Here is a 24679-nt window from a genome sequence, read left to right as displayed (position 1 = left end):
CTCTATCTATGTGTTTAAAGTGATGAGAGCAGGGTGTGAGTCGACTACAGTCTGCAGTATTAACGCTTGTCAATATTGCGCCTTTTGGAAAATGGATTCCGAGTAGAAATCTCCTCACGTTCAAAGTGTGTCCGCCTCATTCCCCCGTTCTCATACCTCCTTCTCCACAGTCCCCGTTTGACCTGGAACTTTGACTTTGCAGCCATCTGTTGAAAAAAGTTTGAAGAAGTGAAGTGATCACATAAAAATTCTGCAGCTTACTTTGAGCCGTCTGTTTTGCTGCCTCTAAGCATTTGTAAAGCCGTTATTTTAAATCCAGCCTTGTTTGCATCTTACTTTCCACTGGCCTTGGTGTTTTGTAATGTTTCCAGGCTCGCCAAAATCAGGTGGCTTAGATAAATGCGTGTTGATTGCTCATGATGTGATTGGCACACAAGAAGCAGTACAACATCAAACAAAACAGAATCAATCAAAACCAACGCTAAACACATGAGCGTACACTGCCAAATAAATGGAGCCTGTCTTGATGTAGAGTCCCATCTTGCCTGGAAATATGCCAAACAAAGGCATTCCTACACTGCTATAAAAATGCAAAGCAACAGAAAAAATAGAAAGCGAAGGAAACTATTACTGCATTATGAATTAAAAATAAAAATGTAACTTTTAGGTGGAATCTTTGACACTTCTGCTGAACCAAATTTATATATTGTTTTCTGGCCTTATAAGTAAATAAAATGTATGGATTTAGGATTAGGCCCAGAAGTTAGCCTCACAAGGTCACTAAAAAATATTTTGGAATATTGAAAATAATAAGTCCTTTGGCAAACATGCATTCATGACACTTACATGTGTGTTCAGCAGAGTAATCTACCCATTTTAAAACTACCTTAAATACAAACTAAGGTTAGGCTATAAACAATCTACATCAGTCACATGACCTCATGTCGCCACAGCTAAGCTAAAGGTGGACTTGTCTTCTTCTGATGATGAATACTCGTCTAATGTATTCACTTGTTTAACAACTGCTGTTTTTAAGAAGCATAGGAGCTTCAGGCCTTATTGAGTCATAGAATAAAACATCTTTGAGGTTGTGTTAACCACAGATCTTATTTCAGACAACTAGCAGTTAAAAAACGTCATCGACTTTGAGATGAGGGGACCGGAAGTGCTAAAATGCTAACTAATTTCCGGCCTCCAGGAGTCATTCCTGCACCACTGTAAACTTGGCCTCTGCACTGTTCTCAGTGAACACAGCTCATGCTGCTGATCATGTGTGTAGCCTATAGGCTCACATGATGATGATGTTGGACGGGATGCAGACTCTGTCCAGAGAACCCAGCTCAAGGCTGAAAAAAAAACTGATACATATTTATTTTAAATCCAATGATTTCTCCATGTACGAGCTTCTTGTTGAATAATAGAGATGCAAACTGATTGCCATGGCTTTTAAAAGTAGTCTGTAAACTAGGTTAAAGTTCAAATAACTTGAACCTTCAGCGCTAGGTGTGAAATGGCTTGAACTTTTAGCATAAAGTGTACTTCCTGAGTGATTTTAATAACCCCTCTTTAGATTTACCAGTGGTTTAAGCTGTGGCAGCTGATCGCTTACATGACAAGCCCTTCTAGTATTAATTTCATATCCTTGATATCAGACGGGGCTTGAACGAGTTAACTAGCAACATTTTTGCCTTAACTATAGTCAAAGAAAGTGTGTGGATTAGTCAACTGTAGTTGAAAGTCAGTAGACAGCCCTATTACTTAACTAGTAAGCTGTTTGGCTTACACTGGGGCATTTGGGGGATTCAACTATGGTCTGATATCAACGTTTTGGAATAAATTATAAAATGTAACATCTTGGCGTATGATTTTACCAACACAGTGATATGCAGGGGAAGGTACCGAGTTGTTTAATTCTTGCCCATGTCCCATTTTGCTCTCCCTCCTGCACTTTATCCAGAAGAAATGTGTTTAACATGGAAACAGTATAAATGTAAATGTTGATCCTTCCCCCCTTGGTTTGTACAGTTGGGCTACCTATATAAATGCTTTGTGTACAGAGTATACATACAGGCCGATGTGTTTGGACGTATGTCTGTGTGTGTTTTGTTGTAAATAATACTGAATAGATGCAGGATGCACAAACACACACACACACACACACACACACACACACACACACACACACACACACACACACACACACACACACACACACACACACACACACACACACACACACACACACACTCATACTCATATAGACACATATTCAGGCTTGGATGTGAGCTCCATGCTAAAGAAGTGGATTGTATAAATTTGCCTAAGTGTTTGGCCAAGGTCTGCCCCTGTGTGTGCAATCGATGTACCAACAGCAATAAATCAGAGCAGGACAGACCTGAAGGCCTCAACAGCTTCATCTGAAGTGGCAGGTGGACTTCACAATGGCCCTGACACACACACACACACACACACACACACACACACACACACACACACACACACACACACACACACACACACACACACACACACAAAGAAGTGACGGCTTGGTTATACAATTTTATTGTTGTAAAAACACACACAATTTCATAACCACACAATCAGAAAGAACGTTTGGACCCCATTATATAATTTCTGTCCAATTTCTTTCTTTTTTTCTGGTCCAAACAACCAATTTTCTTATCCATAAACTCAAAACATGTTTTCTTGTGATCTAATTCAGACATTCAAGCAACAACTTTTAAATCAGAAAGTTTTTCACTTTCCCTCTCATCTGATTTGTCCCAGTTTAGTCAAACAGCTCCCGGCATCATCAGCTCACAGCTCCACCAACTACTGAAGCTATACTGTATGTCCATTTATTCCATGTTGGCTGCTTGGTTTTCATTTATTTATAGAATTTACATCAGACAAGGTGAGATAAGAATGCTGCAAAAATAGCTTATCCAAACATGTCATTTAGTATAGTGAGTTAAATCTCCTCTGTTGAAGACATTTCCTGCTTGGGTGGGGCGTGAGCGTGTGTGTGGGCAGGTCTGTTTAATGTCAATTGTGTCTGAAGTATTGAGATCATTAGAATCTGTGAGTGTGTGTAAGAATCCCGTGGACCACATACTATACGAGTGTGTCGTATGTTCACATGTTGTGCGTTTGTGTGTGTGTCTGCTAACAGAAGCTCTATTGTGCTGATGAGACGGGCCACAGCATCGTCATCTGGGGCACTGTAATCATGGCTGGGCTGCAGATGAAAGACACTATTGACAAGACGTGAAGTGTCTGGGGGGAGAGAGAGGAATGTAATGAAAGGGAGGAATGAGAAACAGCAGCATATATAAGAGACGAGAATAAGTAGCTGACCAAACTCCATTATGAAACAGGCCATAGCCTTGTGCTCTTTATTTAGCAGAGTCTAAACCAATGATCTAATGAAAAGATGGTTGGACAGAGTGTGTGTATGTGGTTACTTTAAAACGGTTCACAATGAACGCAGCCTTTGGAAATAATGTTTTGTTACTTTTCCATTGATAGATGATTGCTGACAGGCATAACTTATATTGTAAGATGTATCAATACATAGCAAATGTATTTTACATCCCATTAATTGATTTTGAAACATTGTTCCAATGTGCCGCATGTTCATTCCAAATAAGTTTACTTATCAGGTACATACCCTTTGTGTGGTCTGGGAAGTATGTCTATCTATTTAACGTCTTTATCGCTCCTTGCCTCCGTTATAGACTTGGTTTGCAAAAAAAAAAAGACTGTTTAAGGCCCTGAAAAGTTTTGGAAAACGCTAAACTTTGGAACTGTTGGTTATTTCTTGTATGCCCCTTTTTTGAGTTTTACCAATACATTTTTATTTGAGCTCTACCAATTCATACTTTGTTGACCCACACCAGAGGGCTGGTTCTGGGCTTTCCAACCCTGGGTTTATAAGTTTTGTCCAAGTTTTAGTGAAGCATGTAGGGCACGTTGCTTTTGCACTAGAACCCCCAATCTTTACCTGCCACTCAGAGCCTTCAGGGATAGGCTACAGCGTTTAGCAACTCTGAACTTGAAAAAGCAGATATACCTTTGGAAGTGTGTGGATGGAAATAAGATGGATGGTCCATCTCTCATTCTGTTTTCCTCCTTTTTTGTAGTTTTCACTTATAGCAATCTTTGCAGCCATCTTCACTGCCTTTATATTGAACTGGTATGGAGCCAAAGAGTTTTAACCTCTTGTACCTCTCACTGTCTCCCATTTTATCGTGTTTGACCAGTTATTTTCCTACGTCCTCCTCTCTTCTGTTGTAATATATCATCATATCATTCTCCCTGCAGTTTCCATGCTGTCACAATGTTTTAGGCTCAGCCTGTGTCCATTTTTTGGACATGTTTCATTAATTGCAATCACTTGTGTGTCACAAGATGTATTTTTGTGTGTATGTATTTTTGTCTGTATATGAACACCCCATCTGCTAGATCCTTTAATACCTCCAGACAATCAATACACAGAAGAGCGATGTTTGGCCCTGTCTTCTTTTAAAAGATGCACTCCACAGAGTGGTGCGAGCCAAGAGTCGAGAAGTCAATAAAACAAAGCCGATAGTGCCCTCATTTGTTTTTTTGGACTTCTGCAACGAGGCCTCAGAGTCTGAGTCTGTGGGCGAATATTTAGTGCCGTGTCATTTCGATACACACAAATGAATCCTTTTTTGTCAGATCTTTTTAAGTGCAAAACACAGGCCCATGAATATATTGACATCTGTGTTTGCTAAGATTTTGTTTGTTTCTCTTTCTCAGGGCTGGTGGCGGACAAGGCTGAAGATCAGGGGATGAGGTTATAAAAACAACAGCCGACAAAGGAGGGATAAAAGAGGAAGTCGATTGCTTGGAAACTTTTGCTTTGCGTCATCATACCCTGCTGTCTTAAAAGTCACTGACTGAACCTGTGGAGGATTACACACTCAAAAATACACACCAACATCCACACTCTCACACCTCCCCTCCCTTCACCACCATGTCCTCCCAGTCCAATCATCCTAAGCTTATCCTCCCCGTCCTCTTCCATCTCCTCTCCCTCTCCCTGTCCATGCCCCCCACCTCCACTCCTTCCTCCTCCCTCCTCACCTTCTTCCCACCGGAAGGAGGTCTCACACATTTGGTGGTTCACAACAAAACGGGTGAGGTCTACCTTGGCGCCGTCAACTGGATCTACAAGCTGTCAAGCAACCTGACCAAGCTCCGAAACCATGTGACAGGCCCCGTCACAGACAACCCTCGCTGTTACCCCCCCGCCCGGAGTACAGTCCTGCCCTCATGAGCTGGTGCTGACCTCGAACGTCAATAAACTCCTGCTACTTGATGCTGCCCACAACCGCTTAATCGCCTGTGGAAGTACCTCCCAGGGAATATGCCAGTTCCTGCGTCTGGATGATTTGTTCAAGCTCGGTGAGCCCCACCACCGCAAAGAGCATTATCTATCCAGTGTAGCAGAGGCAGGCACCATGTCAGGTGTTGTGATATCCCCGGATCTTTTTGGCGGAGGTGGGAAACTTTTTGTCGGCACTCCCATTGACGGGAAATCTGAATACTTCCCTACGCTGTCAAGTCGCAAGTTGATGTCCAACGAGGAGAATGCCGACATGTTCAGCTTCGTCTACCAGGACGAGTTTGTCTCCTCACAGCTGAAAATTCCCTCAGACACGCTCTCCAAGTTCCCGGCATTCGACATCTACTACATCTACGGCTTCAACAGTGAGCAGTTTGTATATTACCTCACCCTACAGCTCGACACCCAGCTCACCTCGCCAGACGCAAGCAGCGAACAGTTCTTCACCTCTAAAATCGTCCGCTTATGCGTCGACGATCCTAAGTTCTACTCCTACGTTGAGTTCCCCATTGGTTGCACCAAGGATGGAGTGGAGTATCGCTTGGTTCAGGATGCTTATTTGGCTCGGCCGGGGACACGTTTGGCCCGTTCGCTCGGTATTCAAGACCATGAGGAGGTTTTGTTCACTGTCTTCGCGCAGGGTCAGAAGAACAGAGCCAAGCCTCCCAAGGAGTCGGCTTTGTGTCTGTTTACTATGAAACGGATAAAGGAGAAGATCAAAGAGAGGATTCAGTCGTGCTACAGAGGAGAGGGGAAACTCTCCCTGCCCTGGCTGCTCAACAAGGAGCTGGCCTGCATCAACTCGGTGAGTGTTTGACACAGTAGCTCTCAAAAAGATTTTTGTGATCATCAGTTCATGAAAAATATGTAATTCCTGATAGTTTTGGCTTGGTTTTGTGTGCACATGTGTTTGTTTGAAATTAAAACGCAGAATAAGCTAGTTCACCTCACTCAGTTTCAAGTACAGTTCTCAGAATAAGCTTGTGTTAGACTGCCAATAACATTTTAGTGGTCTTTGGTTTAGGGTGTGTTTATATTAAACATGTCTGCAGAGGAACTGCCCAGCTCTGAAACAGATACTCCATTAATTCAATTTATTTACTTGAGAAATATGTTGTTGCTTGGTTTAACCAAACTCCACTGTGAGGACTAAAGTGTAAATAATGTATTTTGAGAATTGCTGGGTACTTTTCTCAGTGGAGAGGACAAAATAGAAGCCAAACTATACAGGAAACCTCCCTAAAGGCAATTTTTGGGTGAAATAAAGCAGTATTCCGACTATGTAATGCATTTGGCCACAATACTTTCACAGCCAAAGCCAGAATCTCCACCCTGGTACGATGGCAGGACACCAAGAATTAAGAAGAAGTTATGGAAAGTAGGAATTTGGATAAAAGTTACATTTTCCATTCTGTTTTGGGCCAAAGCAAGCAAAGTGTAGATGTAAGTGCAGCATGAAGTACATGTTCTCTCACGGGCTAGAATAACAATTAGTTTGAAGTGTATACTGTTACCATGGTCATATCATCAATTATTATTATATAGTCAAAATGTTTCCCCAGTCAAATTAGACTTCTCATTCAACCTAAAACAAACCCAGATGTCTCCTAGTCCCCGTCTACCTATTTCCAGAGTATTTCAGACTTTACCACAAGTTGCGGATGGCTTGTCTTTCGTTTTCCTCCATAGATGAGCTGGCCTAAGGGTGCCTGAGAGACATTGTGAAAGTGTGTGTGTGACATGCAGGTGACACACGCACACGCACACACACACACACACACACACACACACACACACACACACACACACACACACACACACACACACACACACACACACACACACACACACACACACACACACACACACACACACACACACACACACACACACACACACACAGCCCTGTATCCTTATGAATAATTCACCTGGTCTCACCTTCTGTTATTCAGACAGTGCTCCATAACAACCTGCCATAAATCTCTGGACTACTCTCCACCTCTCTGTCTCCATCTCTTCTCTGCCACCCCATCCTTTGCATAAAGATTTCTTTCATTCTGCTAAGACCATTCTCCCCATTCTCTGCTCCTTTCTTTTATCTGCATTTTACTTTTCTTCTCTTTATTTCCTCCCTCAACACCTCTTTGTGACCTCTCTTCCTTGCATTCATTTTCTAACCTTTAACCTCCCTCTTTTTTACATTCCTGTTCCTCTTCACCTTCTTCCCTCTCGTCCACCTTTCTCTCTCTTAAGCCCTTGCTCTTTCTCCATCTCTCTCTGCCCTCTCCTTGACTTCCCACTGAGTGATGAGGTGTAGAGTGACTTAGTGCCTAAAGCCAGTGCCTGGATGTGATCTGAAAATACAATGTGGAGGGAACAGATGATGCCAATGAACGAGGAGAGAAATGGGGAAAGTTGTTGGTTTTATGAGGAGGGGGGATAGATTGGCAAAAAAGTCTGATGTGGATACAGGTTGGGCAAACAAGAAAGAGAACAAAGGAAAGCTGTAAGGAAGTCATTCGGAAATACTGTGATGAGGAAAGACCATTGAGAAAGGAAATAAGTAAAATATTGCTCTGCTCCAAAGAGGCTGTACACTCTTAAGTGATATATATATTTGTTGGACTTGAAATATTAATGAAACTCCGGTTTGAACATTGAAATACTAAATCAATATTTTAGTGTTTTTTAAAGTTTTAGTCATTGTGGTTTAAACACGTTATTTCTGCTCAGTTGTAGATTAGATACACTAAAATAATGATTAATACATTTTAGTAGCATTATGTCCAACTTGTGTGATGAAGTCTGTGGAGTATTGTCAAATCAAAGCTCCAAATTGAAAAGAGATAGATGTAATCATGTTAGAAATTCACAATGTAGCCTTTCAAAAACAATACTGTAACTCTCTGCAGCCCCCAAAGACATGGACCTCTACTAACAGGGCAGTCTGGCAGCAATATAACAGCATCATACATTACATTTATCTAACCATATATTGAAAAATATTCATCTTCAGGGTAATAAAACAATGGACATTCATGGCATGATTCAAAAACACATCAGCACAGCACATTGTTACTGCCGTAAAGCGTTTTAAATAATCATGAAGACGGACTTTTTGTCTTTGAGCTTCTCTTTGAGTTGATCGTCTCTCCTTATTCTCAGTCAATTTAGCTAGTTATCTGTAACATGTAATTACGCTGTATGCACCGTGTCAGACGCCACTGCTTTAATTATAACCAGACTTAAGGGAGTACGAATTAGCGAGCAGGTGTGTTTCTTCCTGATTTGAATGCCCATATGGCAACTGTGGACATCAAACCTGAAGCTATTCCCTTACTGGATGATCATTTGCTGCATTGGTGCAAGCCCTCCCCTTCATACCGCAATGCAAAAGATAGCTATGTTTTTTTAAATGAAGGAAAGTCACTACCTGTGAATGCCATGCTTCAAGACAATAACAACACTGCATCTCTGTCACAAGCCCACACGGGCTGTGATAGCACCATGCGGCCTTGTAGTAAAAAGTGTACTATGCGTTATGCTAATGAGCGTACAGTTACATGATTGTCCTTTAAGGCCATCTGTCGTTCTGCCTGCGATCGATCAAGGTCGTGTCAGCTGAGCTCGCTCTGGGACATCGCTGTGATGAATTCATCATCTCCTCGGTACAGGCATGTTCAGCGTTTCCTGACGAGAGCGGTGACAGCCCTCTCTGCACTCGTGTCGTGTGGAAACTTTCATATCAACTCAGTCCAAGAGACAAGGTTAGGTCAGTCACTCAACACTCCACTTAATCTGGAGGATATCAAACTTGATCAAAGTGTACAGCACTTGAGGAAATTATTCTCAATGAGTTGTGCCCTGCAAAAACCTATGTATGATGTCTAATCGTTTAAAAGACGTCAAACTTCATTATACTATGTTGTATAACTATCACTATCCTGGCAGTGGGTTCCCTTTGACCACTTGTATCAGGTTTATAGCTACTTCAACTTTCTAGATTCAATTCCACAATCAAATTGTCTCAAATGGATTTGAATTCAGTCCAATTCCAACTTTCCTGTTGCAACTCAGCAAGGTAAATTCACATATGGCATAGAAGGTCATTTGAATGATGTGTAAGTCTCCACAATGTCCTCCATGACTTTATGGGTTTAGGTTCACCACTCCTGCCATAGCACAGAGGATTCCAGGACTTAGATTTGAACTCACATAACCTACGAAACACCAGAGCTACAGCGTTAATTTGTACTACAATGTCCTGCCTCATTTGGAGATCTTTTTGCTTTGTCTGCATGGCTGGACACTGTTAGAATTTTGCTACAGGCTGTCTTATGTGAAGCTCAGTCGTCGGTTATGTATCTTACAGTATTTATCTACAGGTGTTGTAATTAGATCCCACATTTTGACCACGTCTGTGAGTAAACGACACATTCTGAATGGTCATTGGCCAGTACCTACAGTAGATGCTGAATTAAAACGTTTTATGTATATTTTTTTGGCAATTGCAGCGTCTTGAAGTCACAGGTCTCTATAACAACTGTGACCTTCTGTTGCGCATAGTTTTTGAAAGAAAAAGTTCAATAGCAAACATACTCACTACAAAAGAGCCTTTGACATAGAAATAAACAGCACTCCCTACTTCTGTCTTCCATGTTTTTATATGGCTTTATTTGAATCATTTCAATAACACTTTTCTCCTACTGCTGCCCACCATGACAGGTATGGTTCAAAAAGGCAGGTCTTTCTCCCGTACATCTTTGAGTCTCCTCATTATCAGGAAGATGTTGGTCTTTTAGGGGTGAAAGCGAATGGTGGATGACCTTCGCCGGCTGTGGGCTGCCGTCCAGCTCTACAGCTCTTTAAGCAGGCGGAGCAGCAACGCTACAGCCTGAGCATGACTAATGAGACTGATTCAGACAGAGAGAAGGAGATACTATTCTGTGTGTGTGTGTTTTTGTGAACATGTGTGTTTATAAGACTCACTTTATCTCCCTCTTTCTGCGAATCTCCCGCTCTGTATACTTCACCGAGTGCTCATTTGTGTGTTTGTTCCCATCTCTTATCCCAACTTCCAAAGGCGGGGGACAAAACAACAGAGGAAACATACAGAGAAAAATGGGCTGATAATAAGAAGAGAGTGTGTGTTGTTGTATTGTCTGCAGAACCACAAGGTGGACATCAGATGGAAAATTGGCTGCAATAACACAGAGAAAGAAGACTCTTTTGTTATTGCCCTCCACTCTATCTCTCAACCTTTTTGCCTGTCTCTCTCTGTATTTTCCCTCATTCTGTCTCTATTTTTCTCTGGGACTAATAGCTTTTATTAATATTTATCAGCGTTGATCACTGCTGGCCAGGATTATAGTCTATTTCTACGGCATTTTGCATTCAGTCTTCCAGGCGACTGGTGGCTGCTGTGTGTGTGTGTGTGTGTGTGTGTGTGTGTGTGTGTGTGTGTGTGTGTGTGTGTGTGTGTGTGTGTGTGTGTGTGTGTGTGTGTGTGTGTGTGTGTGTGTGTGTGTGTGTGTGTGTGTGTTTTGTATCTGACAACTGCTTTATTCTCCCTATCTCTCCAGTGTATCTCCAGTCTCATTACCGTTAGCTTGTGCCTCAGTGGATGGATCACCCACATTGCATCATGCTTTGGGCCCTCTGGGTGGGGAATATGCAGCCTCTAATGGCTCTGCCTGCATCACGCACATTAATACTCCTTAATATTGTTTATAGTTATCTGCTTCAGAATAACCTCACAATGGCTTAGATAACATTATACCCTAGCTAGTATACATTTGGTCATATTTGGAGAAGCTATTTCAGGCATGCAGGATAACGGAAGTAAAAGTTCCCCTTCATTTTCGGCTGGGACAATGTTTTGTGACTTGCAGTTGGAGGATTTCCAGTTGGCTCAGATGTGTATGAATCTGTCCTGGCTGAATCATCAGTGCAAAAGGCGAGCGACTGTGTTAGTAAAAGGCTGCTTCTCTGGGAAAACATTTGGAATGTAGAAGCCTGTGTAGATAGAAATGTAATATTAATAATACTCACAAATCTGAGATTCTGTTGTGTCTGTTCTCAATCCAAGGACTGCAAGGTCGTACATTCAGCAGCTTAAACATGTCAGAATATTAGCCTTAAATATAGCAAAATCAGGCGATGCAAATGGACACAAATACTGCACCATTTGCTAAATCTCTGATTCACTACAGTAAATTGCTTTTACATAAAACATAATTAATAGATTGAAAACCTGGCTGTTACAAACTTCAGTATTGTTCAAAAGGCGTTGGTTTTTGCCCGAGGAACAATCTGTGAAAATGCAATACTTACATATTATAAACTCTTATGGCAAACTTGTTGGCAACATATATCTTCAAGTGCTTTATCTTGCCAGATATTGACATTATTTCTACAAGAACAACTGCAAGAACCCTGGAAACAGATGGTGTAATCTCAGGGCACGGGAATAATGCCTCCTGTGTTTCAAAAACTCAACTTTTTTATGACCAAGCAGGAGACTAACTGTCTTGTAAAGATGAATCTCTCTGGCAGTGTGGTGATAAATACATGCAGTGCCGGCGTGAATTGCTGTCAAATGCTGTCTAGATTGCAGCCCATTGAGGGAAACAGTTTTTGATGAGGTGCAGTTTACACTCCTGCCTCTTGAGACATTTTGATGCATGACACAGCAAAGAATGACACACCTTAAGGCGTTTTAATGACTTCTGCTGAAACACCTCCCCATATGTTTTTGTCTTGTGATGTTCTCCACCTAAGGCTCCATCACATGCTGTGAGATACTCCTAATTTATAGTGGATTCTCAATAGGGAAATTTCTCAGATCTAACACAGTGTATATGGTGCCTGAGGTAAATATCCTACACTTTGGTGTTCTTTGTTAACTCTAGCTCTTGACAAAGTGGATTAATGGCTGCTTTAGGCTCATGAGAGTGTCAGCTTGTTATAGATTTGGAAGTATTCAGGAGCTGGTTGCTGCTTAGCCTTAAATCTGTATGAGTTGGACCTGAGGTGACCTTCGCAGTAGTCTGAAAGAGATTTCCGAGTTGACGCTGAGCAGAAACATGAACTGTGATACTTCAGTATAAGAACCTCAGTATAAGAGTGTCACATTTTGAAATGAACAGCTCTTATCTGTCAAGAAAGACTTGACTTAGACATTGTTAAGTGGTGCAACAATTCACCAAAGCTTAAACTCTGTGTCAGATATCATTTATGAGACCACCTGCTCAGAGGGAGCAGAATGTGCTGATATAACAATGCATGCCTTCTATAGAGTGGTGCAGGAATTAGTCCCAAAACCTGGAAATGACTCAGCAATTTAACATTTTCTGGTTCTCTCGGCTCAAAGTTGTTTTGGGTTGGATACCATTAAAAAGATCTGGGGTTAACACAAACTTAAGAGATTTTCAAGTGTTGTTTAACTTCATAAAATACGTCAATACCCCACTTTTGAATGTCCAAGGCTTCTATGTTTCATTAAAACAGCGGTCGCTAACAAGTGACAAAATGAGACTACTGACTGTCATCACAGTGAACATTAGCCACCTTCAGTTTAGCGGCTGTGATGTGAAGTCATGTGATTGTGATGTAGCTTGTCTATAGCCTAACATTAGCTTTTTACTTCTAGCAATTGCATTTACACTTAAAAATCCAACAAGTGATGTTAATATGTGGAGATTATCCCTCTGGTCCTAAAAGTCTGTTTGCCACAGAGCTTATTTTCTGCAACATTCCAAAATCCAGTGGACAAGTCCTGTTGGCTTCTCATTGAGGGAGCTCTTGTGATGCTAACTTCCGGTTCAGCCTACAAAAAAAACATCATTACTGCACCACTTTGTATTTGCTTAACTGGGTCAAAGAGCCAATGGTTTGATCTGGTTGCTGGTCTCTGCAGCGCACTCACAAAGTGCTGACCTGCAGCATCTAATGAAGAGTGTAATTATTTATTGATGGCCGTTTATGCTGTGTTTGTATGTGTGTGGGTTTATGACGAACATGTGTGTTTGTGCAAACACTCTTTAATATGAATTCTTTAATAATTCATATAGTGTATGTGTGAATGCAGGAGTGCGCATGTCTACAAGTGTGTGTTTGTGTGTACTCGGCAGTCTATCCCAGCTGTGTTTACGTTTTCCTGCTAGCTGCTCAGCAGGCGCTGTGAGACAAGATGAAGCCTAAAGACATGTTTTGGCTTCATGGTCTGTTGTGTTGGTGTGAAGATGTGTGTTTGCACCAAATACACACACAGACACACACGTACTACAGTAAAATACTGCTATTTAAGTATGTTTGGATTGAATTCATCACGCAGTTTTTCATCAGTATTTCATCAGCATGACTTTATCTCAAATATTTTGAAAAATATACTGTCAAATGGTGCTTATCAAGCCATCCCATTTCTGCATACTGTGTGCAGGTGTGTGTATATTTGGATTCACGTGCCCTTCTCTGTGTCAGTCTGTGCCTACCACTTTTCCTCCACTGCAGTCTTCCAGAGCCCCGTATTTGGGTGAATCCATGAAGTGGTCTGTTGTAATTGGATTATAGCTGTCAGGGAAGGTTTTAGTTCAGATTACACAGATTATAGTCTGCAGGGCTCAGATGGACACCGCGGTTTAAAGAGCCTCATCTGGATTGTGTTACATAGAGGGAGCCTTTTGGCACACGTACAGATGTGAGGTTTACCTACATTTGGTAAATGTAGGCCACAAAGTAGCAGATGTGTCAAAGCACTCTAAAGTGGACCAAACTGAGGAGTACATTATAGAGAGGATCCCCATTCCCTATGGATATGTTGATGATAGAGTTCCATTAAAATATGAACGAATCAGACCAATATAATCTTGGCATTGGCTCACTGTCTATCTCAGTCAATAGAGATCTATGCAGTAATCTGTAGAAATTCAACACGACATTTAATGCTAATTTTCAGGTTCCTTTTTGTATTTCCCAGTTTGGGATAAATGAAGTATTTCTGATTGTGCCTCTACTGGGACATTATAGACAGGCTGAACAAGCTCGTAAGGAAGGCTAGCTCTGTTGTTGGAGTTAAACTGGACAATCTGGAGCAGGTGGCTGAGGGGAGGACGAGGAGGAAACTAGACAGTATCCTGGACAACCCCTCCCACCCCCTCCATGTAGTGAAGATGAGGAGTACGTTCAGCCACAGACTCATCCCACCTCGGCACAGCACTAAGCTCCTGGGAAACTCCTTTGTGCCTGTAGCCATCAGGCTGCACAACAAGGGGTTAACCATGTAACTCACTGACAATAACCCGGACTGCACATCAAGCCTGCACTTTTGCACAATAACTTTTACCTGTATCAATCAATGTAAATATATTTAACAATCCGGATACAAAATGTATATGTTCACTGAAGTCCTTAAATCCATTTTTTGTCCAAACAGATACTTACCTGTACATCATTTTATTTTTGTTTTATTATCCTGTGTGAACCATACTGTCCTGTTTTTCCCTCTGTACTGTTTTTCACTCTTATTCTGTTGCTGTTAAACCACTGAATTTCCCCACGGGGATTAATAAAGGCACATCTTATCTTATCTTACATGCTTTCATGTTCAAAAGGTCTTTATTTTTCTCATACTGCCTGAGCTACAGCACCTCTTTTCACCCTCTGTCTGAAACCAGAGCCCAGTCTGCTCTGATTGGTTAGCTGGCTCTGTTGTGATTGGTCAACTGTTTAGAGATGTCAGTCCAGGGTTTGTTTCTAAGTAGAAAAACACATACAAGAACTGTTCTTTGTGTATAACGATGCTTACATAAAAATTAATTATAGAAAGTTATAGAAAAAGGAGCAACCTTTTATAAAATAATCTTTAAATTATTTTAAAAAAAACATTAAAGAGAAATGTTTGAGGTGAAAAAACTCAAGTACATAAAAAAATATCTTACTTTTGACTTTAAGATATAATTGCATGTTGAGAAGAGATTAAAGTATCAAAAGAGAAATTGAAGACTGCTAATTTGTATAACTCAAATGAAGCTGTGGATATATGGAGCATTATCATGTGCAGCTGGCAAAAGTTTCAGAAGCTTACATTTTTTAAATATACCACTACAAAATGTAAAACTACCCATGAGCGTGAAGTGCAATGCATGCACTGTGACATTACATTTACACAAACTTCAATACCCTGGACAAGCCTTCAGTCGCCATTTGGAGTTCAGAATCTCACCTAAGGACACTTAGGTCATTCAGCTACACTCGCTAACATTACTTAACTAACTCACAAAAAAAGAAATGTAAGTAATATACAACTATAAAGGTCTGACTCAATAGCAAAGAACAAAACGGCACCTGCCGCTTCAGAACAGACACTTGGACTGACAAAATGTCTCTGCCTATCACGGGCAAAGTGAATTAACAAATTACTATTGGTTCCTTCAAACTTCAAATAAAAATGCATCAAACAAATAGTTCTGATTGATCTAACTGTACAGAATTCTGCATCAACGGTGGATGGTATTATGTGACGTATGTCCTTCTATTATTTTCATTGGCTATGGGGCCAAAACCGTTATGCCCCACCGCTCATCATTGAAATTGCGTTGAGCAAGTGCACTGTGTTTTTGACTGCTAACCTGGTTAAACGGGCTGAGGGGCCAGCCCCATGCCCGTTGAGGCTAGGAGAAACGCGACCATTAGTCACACGTACAGGAAGCGATTTGGAATGTACCAGACAGTTACAGCGCTACCATTGTCATATTATGTCATATCATGTAATAAACACGCGACAATGTTAGTTACGAAATACAATACATATATATTACTTGTTGTTAGTGGAAATCGAATTATTGATCATGTCGTGAACTGCGCCACAGCGGTCACTAGTGGTGGGGCCCGGTCCCACCGGCCCTTAATGCAGAGACGCCCCTGACGATGACGCGCGAAGGTGGCGCGATTTCAGATGGAGGGCAGGAAGTAAAAATGGAGAATACGTCTGAGGAAACCATTGCAGAGAGTCCATATTGTACGGATTTAGATCCAGTTTCAAGACAAAGATACAAGCAATTAATTAACAAATATGTTGGACGTGACCCGTATCTCATGAAGATTAGTGAGTTTTGGACAGAACCTAAACAGTTGCCGACAATCCAGACTGTTGATATCACAAACTATCTGGTCCTTCAGACATACTACTACACTAACAGCAGATGAAAGCCTATAAAAGTCTGTAGGGAAAACCCCTTTTTTGTCAGCGGGTGGGTCCACAACCTCTGTACCAAACGGCTCCACAATGATTATCGTTTGGTCTTCGCCAGGGTGAGTGGTTGTATGAAGACATCCGCCGTGACGTCTGTCAGTTCGAGCATGGCAACAGGACATTTATGGAGACAGGGACAGTGTTGGATGAAGGGAAGAGTGGACGACCAAGAACATCTGAGGAAAACATCCATTGTGTAAGAGGAGGCTTTGATCGTTCTCTCTCATCAATCCGTACTACTGCGATTGTACACGTATGTGTGTGAAAACCTAATTCGAAGTTTGCATAGATTTTCTGACAATCACATTTCTTATATTTAATAATAATGCTGGTTAAACATTTTAGTCAAAGTCAAAGTCCACTTTATTGTCAAAGTTTCCACATGTGTTATACATACAGAACATTGAAATACCGTTTCTGGCAGTCCCACAGTGCAAATATAAACAAGAACATATAACATAAAAAGATAAGAGCGTAGTACAATAATTTACCTTGATCATTTAATGTCCCATTCCCATCGTTGACCTCTGATTGTGGGTTGTCAGCTGGCTGCTTTGGTTCGGAGCTCTCGGCTGTCTGCTTCAGATCCGGGCTCATATCCGGGCTCTCAACTGTCTGTTGGAGATCCAACATAGCCTCTGCACATTCCGACTGTCTTTGTTGGACTTCCTTGAGCTTCATCCTCTGCTCTCGTTGAAGAGATGCCTCTGATTTGGGCTTAGTTTTTTGGTAACCGAGGTTGACCGTCGGAGCCCAGTCTACCGACTCAACGTCACTCAAAGCGCTAGGGCATCCTAAAAAGTCCCAATGAAGTCCACATTAGACTACCGGCAACTTAATAATCATTACTAAGTAAATGAGCATTTAACGACAACCTAATGCAATATAAACACAGCGAACATACCTCTGACGAAGTGGTCGCTGCACACTCTGTTCCTCCCGACCGCAGACGTAGGTTTAAAATCCACTTTTTACGGCGTTATTCTGAGAGCTTTTTACATTTCTCACCTTTGTAACGACAATCTTTGGTACTCTATAAAACCCCTTTTCCTGTTCTTGGTTAGAACGACTGGAGCAGCCGTAAACTACACAAAACATGGGCAGTTTTTCGGACGGCAGATCCTCAGAAGCTACTTCACTTCCTGCCCTCCATCTGAATTTCGCGCTCTTGCGAGGCAGCAACGTGACGTCACGTGAAACCAACCTATTAAATCCTTAATTTAGATCAAGAAAAAACCCAATCAAGAAACAGCTTTGGCACACATTTACAGCATGTTCAAAGTGAGCATCGCTGCTGTCAACAAAAGGGTACCGTGCCAGAAAGGCGGCACGCCAGACTGGAGCTGGAGTCGAGCATGTGGAATTAACTCGGTGGATGGCCGGGGCTATCTGGGGTAAAGGCGCTGCCGTCCCCCTGCGGCACATTAACCTATAGGCCTATGGCCAACTGACCCCGGAGTGTTGGAGCCATGCCCTCTCTTCCCCTCGCACTCTCTCCAGGATCGCTCCACTTTTCACGGCTTGTTTTTCCAAACACCTTCAAGAAATGATGACCCAGAAAAGTTCCCCCTGCTGGGATTCAATCTTGAGAAACGCAGAGATTGGCAGGGATTTTTTAAAACCGCTCCTCCTTGTTTTTGAATTCACCATTGTGTTGCTTAATAGGCTGGCCTTAAACTGCGCAATTACACCAATTATCCAAAAAGTGTTTTAAGGTGTTTTAAAGTTTATTGAGTTTGACAAATATTGGAGCTGATGAGGCTTAATGCATCCACCGATCCCTGTGTTGAAGAAGAAAGGAAAGGAGGAAAAGTGTTGGATATATTGGGATACTTTCCGACTGTTTTCTTATTTTTAAATGTAGATATCCAGGACAGTAAAGAAAACTGAAAATATTGGTCATGTTATGAGAGTTCAACATAAACAGATGTGGGTTTTTTCTACTCAGTGTCATACTCTTGCTTGTAAAGTAAATCTTCCACTGGTATTGGGATCTTGGGCGCACATGTTCACACTTCATGTTCCCAGGTCAGTCAGTTTAGCGTGCTTTTCATTTCAAATGTTTCCTCACATCTGTTTTCAATCAGTACAGGAAATGGAGAAAAAGAGAGATAAAAGTTAGGAATGAAGGAACAGAACGGGGGGGGGGGGGGGGGGGGAGTATCAGGTGGAGAACGAAGAAACCAACAGGGCAAGGAAATTGTGTGGAATAAATCTAGCTGTAAATAAATGTTGATCTCTTGGCAGCCCAGCTATTCATCCAACTCTGACCTATGGGGCTCTTTTTTCTCTCCTTCCCTCCCTTTCTCTCTTCTGCCTGCAGTTTTCCTTCCACCAGAGCACATCTTCTTGCTGCCAGGCTCTCCCTCTTTATCCAACTTAATACTCCTCATTTCAATCAAGCCAAAACAACAGATGCTAAAAAGTCAAAGTGCTTTCCCTCTACTCATGAACTCACAGAAATGTAAAACACTTACCAAAAATAAAATTAGGAAAGCATCAGACAATTATGCCTTTATGTATGGAAAAAATCAGAAGCAGGCAGGTCTGAGTTTAGACACCAAAGAGTTCCCCATGGTTTAAGTAGCTTTTCAGCGAATAATAAAATCAGTGATGCCAGTTTAATCAAGATTGGGGAATTGCCAGGTGATTTGTGAATATAATAGTATAAAATAAATGATTGAGCATAGATGAGACTGATCTGAAGTGGAATCAGATGCTTTTTGCAGATAATCTGCCAATTTAGGGAAGCAAATTGTAGATTTCGAAAAAGCTCAAATGATTTGGGTCGCGGTTCAATAACTGTTTTGTTGATAAAGCAATCTTTTTGTTTTTTAAAATTAAGAAATAGACCACATTGAATGTGCCTTGACTAAGATGTAAAATGAAAATGCAGTTAATGGTTATAGAATGAATTTGGATTTGGACTGTTTAGGTGAATCCCTTTTTACGATTCAAACATGTACAAAGTGTGTGTATCATGATTGTGGGCAAACATTTGCAACCTTGTGTGCATGCTGCTCCAAGCGCAGGCTGCAAACAAAATTGTGACCACCTCCAAAATAAAAAAAACAAAAACTCCACAAGGTGCCTTTAGACGATGAGAACAGAAAGACAGAAATAATGTAAGTCAATAATGTAAGTCATCATGATTGGCCCCAGTGCTCCATTATAGAAGTCGTTCATAACCTAACTGTATTCTGATGACAGTACACTATTCTATCATGATCAGGACTCAGCGCCAATGTTCATCCTGCTCTATCCTTCAATTTAAAAAGTTGAGTTGTGACAAATTGTATCTTTTGAATCTTGTGCTTTTATAGCTTACAAACTGCAGGAGCAAAGGGAGTGTGTGTGTGTGGGTGTGTGTGTGTGTGTGTGTGTGGGGGGGGAGGCATTGAGTGTCTTTGTGCATGTGACATAATGTGTGTGTGTTGGTGTGAGATGCTGATGCCCAGAGTTATGTTGCCATTAGAGCAGACTGCAGAGCCAGATGTTTGCACAAGGTCCTGTGTGTGTGTGTGTGTGTGTGTGTGTGTGTGTGTGTGTGTGTGTGTGTGTGTGTGTGTGTGTGTGTGTGTGTGTGTGTGTGTGTGTGTGTGTGTTCATGTGTGTGTGTGTGTGTGTGTGTGTTTGTGTGTGTGCAACGTCTGTCTTATTTCCAACTGAAGGTGAAGACACACTTACTCACCGACAGGGACACAAATGCACAATAACCGACAAAGGAATGTGTGTGCACGTATACTTTGTGTGTGCGTGCATTTGTGTTGAAGCAGGTCAAAGCTTCAAGTCTCCCAGCCTGTTGGACAGATGTTTAAGATGCCTGTTGCAAACTCTCCCCTGCCACACAAACACACACACACACACACACACACACACACACACACACACACACACACACACACACACACAAACACACACACACACACACACACACACACACACACACACACACACACACACACACACACACACACACACACACACACACACACACACACACACACACACTGTTTCTCTCTCTGTCTGCCAGACACACTGAAAAACAAGCATGCACACACACACACACTCGCTCATTAACAACCAATTAGAGAGCAGATATTGGCTCACTGGGGGAAACTAAAGGCCAACCAGGGCTGTTTTCCGCCTCCAACGCCAAGTCCCAACAAATACCTGGATGAAGGCCAGAGTGTGTGTGTGCATGTGATTGTGTTGTTGACTTCTCCTAACCCAAGTTTGGCAGTCCAATCTCATCTCTCCTCTTTATTAAAAAATACTCGCACACACACTGTGTTTGCACGCTAACCGTCACATAATTAAATGCATTTTTCCTCTGTGCAAGTCTTGTTGTTCATTGCATCAGCCAGCATGTCTCAGTAGTACAACTCTCACTTCAACATTATCTTTTTCACTTGGGACTGTGGGATGTTTAACACACACACACACACACACACACACACACACACACACACACACACACACACACACACACACACACACACACACACACACACACACACACACACACACACACACACACACACACACACACACACACACACTCATGCTCATGCTCATTCTCCATGGGATTGGAGCAATGTGTTTATGCCAGTATTGGATGAGGAGATGCTTGAGACATTTGGCTCTCTGGAGATCATGTTGACAACATCTCTCGCGCTCCCCCTCTCTGTTTACCTCAATCACTGTCACTAACACGCTCACGCTGCCTCCATCTCTCTCTTTGTGATTGAACCTTCAGTGCTCTCTTACATCTCTGCAAATGAATCAAGATTTGAAGATAAAAACGCTGACAATTTGAGTTGATTAGACAGATGCTGATGCTTTTATTCCTGAAAAACGAAGATGAGAGAAATTTGCACAAGCTTTAATTCACAAACAATACATGAACAATGTTTCCTGTGTCACCTATGATGGGTTTTTATTACAGACTAACAAAATCTTTGGAGATCCATGCAAAAAAACTGACAAACCAACAGGGAAAGATTTTCTAAACCCAGTCAATACGTGGCTTGATAAATGTCTTCAAACAATTAATTAATTATCAGTAGAGTTAATTTATTTATGCCTCGTCCACAGCCATGGCCAAAAGCCTTTTTTTCAGATTGATTATTTTTCCTGTTTTTGTGAACACTCAAGATGCACCTATTAGATTTTGGCGGTCAAAGGTCAAGGTCACTCTAACCTCACAAAATACTTTTTGGCCATGACTCAATAATTAATTTAGATGTGCATTGATTAGTGGATCAGCATTTACATCTTCTCAAAGACTTTCCTGTTTTAAAGTTGATATCAAATTTAATTGAATATCTTTGAGTATTGGACACCAAAATAGACATTTATCGACATTAGATTGTAATTTGAGCTACTAGGATGAGTGTTTTTCTCTATTTGTTGATAGTAATCAATCAAATAACCCTAACAAATAATCAGCAGATAAATCAATAATGAAAAATTAAGCTTATTGAAGCCCTTAAGAGGAAAATGAGCTTGTAGTTAGTGCAACATAAGACAAATCCTAATGAAAGGTGACTTAAATTGTAGTTTTGCAATGGATATGTTACTGTTCCCAGTGCCACATCTTCTGAAACTAATTCAAGCTGTCTACGTCGCTCGCTAGCTCTCTTCCTGGATCGAGGCTCATTAGTGGCGACAAGACCGCTGTTGACCCTTAACCTTACCCTATGTCTCTCTTCCCTCACCCCCCTCCCTTTTTTGTCTTTTCCTTCTCCCCATCTCCTCTTCTTTTCTCTTCATCTCACTTGCCCCTCTCTTTCCGTCATCACCCCATCATCATTCACCCAGCTAGAGTTTGGCAGGGGTCTACGTGTGTGTGTGTGTGTGTGTGTGTGTGTGTGTGTGTGTGTGTGTGTGTGTGTGTGTGTGTGTGTGTGTGTGTCTGAATGTGTGTGTTGCCAGGGGCCATCCTGTGCCTGTGTACAGCAGAGGTCTTCTGCAAGGACAACACAGGGGACTCTGTCCTTGTCTAACCCCCTGGAAGTAGACCAAAGGTGTGTGTGTGTGTGTGTGTGTGTGTGTGTGTGTGTGTGTGTGTGTGTGTGTGTGTGTGTGTGTGTGTGTGTGTGTGTGTGTGTGTGTGTGTGTGTGTGTGTGTGTGTGTGTGCACGTGCGTGTGCGTGTGCGCGTGTGTATAATGCTATGTACAGTGTCCAGAGTATGAGCTATAGCTTGTAATAATAATAGCGCGGTCAGAGGTGCAGTAGGCCAACAGGGACTAGTTATGGCGAGCAGATGATACGCTGTATCTGCTGTGCATATGACAAATAAAACCTTGAAACCTTGAAACCTTGAAAGCTCTAAAAAAGGCTTCTGCAGGTTACCTTATGTCAGAGACACACAAAAGGATTATTACAAAATAACACTATACAACCCTCCAGGTCACAATTCAGTCATCCTCACGTGATTAATCCAACACATCTGGAAAACAGTGCTGTCCTTCATGAACACATTAAGTTGGATGGTTCTGTTGATGAAGTTTCAAGTAAAATTAAACACTCAAATCAGACCTTGCCAATGAGACTTTTATTTTATGAATGGGTATTAATAATGTATTCACGTTAAACTAGTGTTATGTAAAGTTTATCTTCTTCTGTTAAATATAAATGTATTGATTGTTAAAGAAAACATATGAGTAATAGTTTATAATGGTTTTATAACACTGAGAGCAAATCTCAGATGTAGCCAGCATTATTTTGAGTAATGTGAGATAAAGTACATAATTAACAATATTGCATTATTCAAAAACACGGAATGTTAGATGGACGATAATTATAGTAGAAACCTACATACTTCAATATACAAAATAAGTAAAATGATCACTTACATTTTTCTTTTTGGGTTATTTTTCTTTTAAAATGTCTGAAAAATATGGAAGCAAAATAGTCCAAGCTCTAAATTGAGTGGAACAAAATAATGTTTTTTTTTTTTTTCCTGTAGTGTAGCACAAAGCTCTGTCTATTATCAAACTTGTCAAGGAAGTGTCCCGACATTTAGGAAATGTTATTTTATCTGCGAAATGGACTTGAACCTACTTTGTAATTGTCCTTTGAATTGTGTTGATGCTGTTTCAAAACCTCTTAATATACACTCAGTCACATGTATGCATCATCTATTTGTTGTCCCGGACATATGGTTAACACACATTTTGTTTTATTTCAAAGCATTTTTTAGGCTGTTTCGTCACAACCTTATTTGTGTCTGAATAAGCTTCTGCATCTCCTCGATGACTTTCTGAGGAGGAGTGATAGAGTAGGCAGACGGCAGGAATTACATGTCTACGAGGCACACAACAGCTAGCAGATGTCAGGTCTGTGTGAGGCCACATTTGTCTGCAGTGAAAACACGTCGACTGAACGCTCCACTGTGCCTCAATCTGAGCTGTTGACTCTACGGTAATGATGCAAGTCAGGCTAAACATAACAAACCATTAGCGTCCTCAGCATGCCGGCAACGCCGCCGCGGAGATGGCGAGCTTCACAGACACTGGGAATGCAGATTAGTTTACAAGTATGAGGCGGTGGCATAAATAAAACAAAGCTGAATGATGTAATTATTACCTCAAGTAGTTTTTATTCTGGTCATTTTGCTTAAAATGTTTAATTTCGACACAAGCTTGTTTTTGATGCTAGTGGTTTTGATTCAGATGTGCTACTGTTCGGTAGCATAGCTTTTGACCATCCTTCCACAGTATCTCTATTTTTTGCCAAATTATTTATTCCTAGCTTGATGACTACACATGTGCAGCAGCCTACAGTTATTTATTACAACAAACATGTGACATGCAAATACTAAAAATCCAGGATTTCCTCCCTGATAATCCTTTTACATATAGAGGAAAAGGTCTCAGACAGCTGCAGGCATGTAGTGGCCCGGAAAATAAAAAGACTAACCCTTTGGGATGGACAGGATTTCCAATTGGCCAGTTCCTACGAACCTAGGAAGAAAAAGGGAGCTGAGAAATATGTGGATAAAAAGGGAAGACCAAAGATTGCCAGGAGTAGAGGCTGGGATGGAGG

At 41.4% G+C, this 24679-nt stretch overlaps 1 protein-coding gene across 1 annotated transcript in view; it reads left to right on the top strand.

The window, feature by feature from the left end:
• The first annotated feature begins 4946 nt into the window (after positions 1 to 4946).
• The window catches only part of plxna1a (plexin A1a), a 217393-nt gene continuing 197660 nt past the window's right edge, over positions 4947 to 24679 (top strand). The window contains 2 exon segments of the mRNA XM_063884697.1: positions 4947 to 5272; positions 5274 to 6179. Coding sequence (XP_063740767.1) covers positions 5003 to 5272; positions 5274 to 6179 — 1176 coding nt within the window. The 5' untranslated portion in view covers positions 4947 to 5002.

This window comes from Eleginops maclovinus, chromosome 1 (assembly GCF_036324505.1).
Source record: "Eleginops maclovinus isolate JMC-PN-2008 ecotype Puerto Natales chromosome 1, JC_Emac_rtc_rv5, whole genome shotgun sequence".
Lineage (NCBI taxonomy): Eukaryota > Metazoa > Chordata > Actinopteri > Perciformes > Eleginopidae > Eleginops > Eleginops maclovinus.
This window is presented reverse-complemented; position numbering and strand designations above follow the sequence as displayed.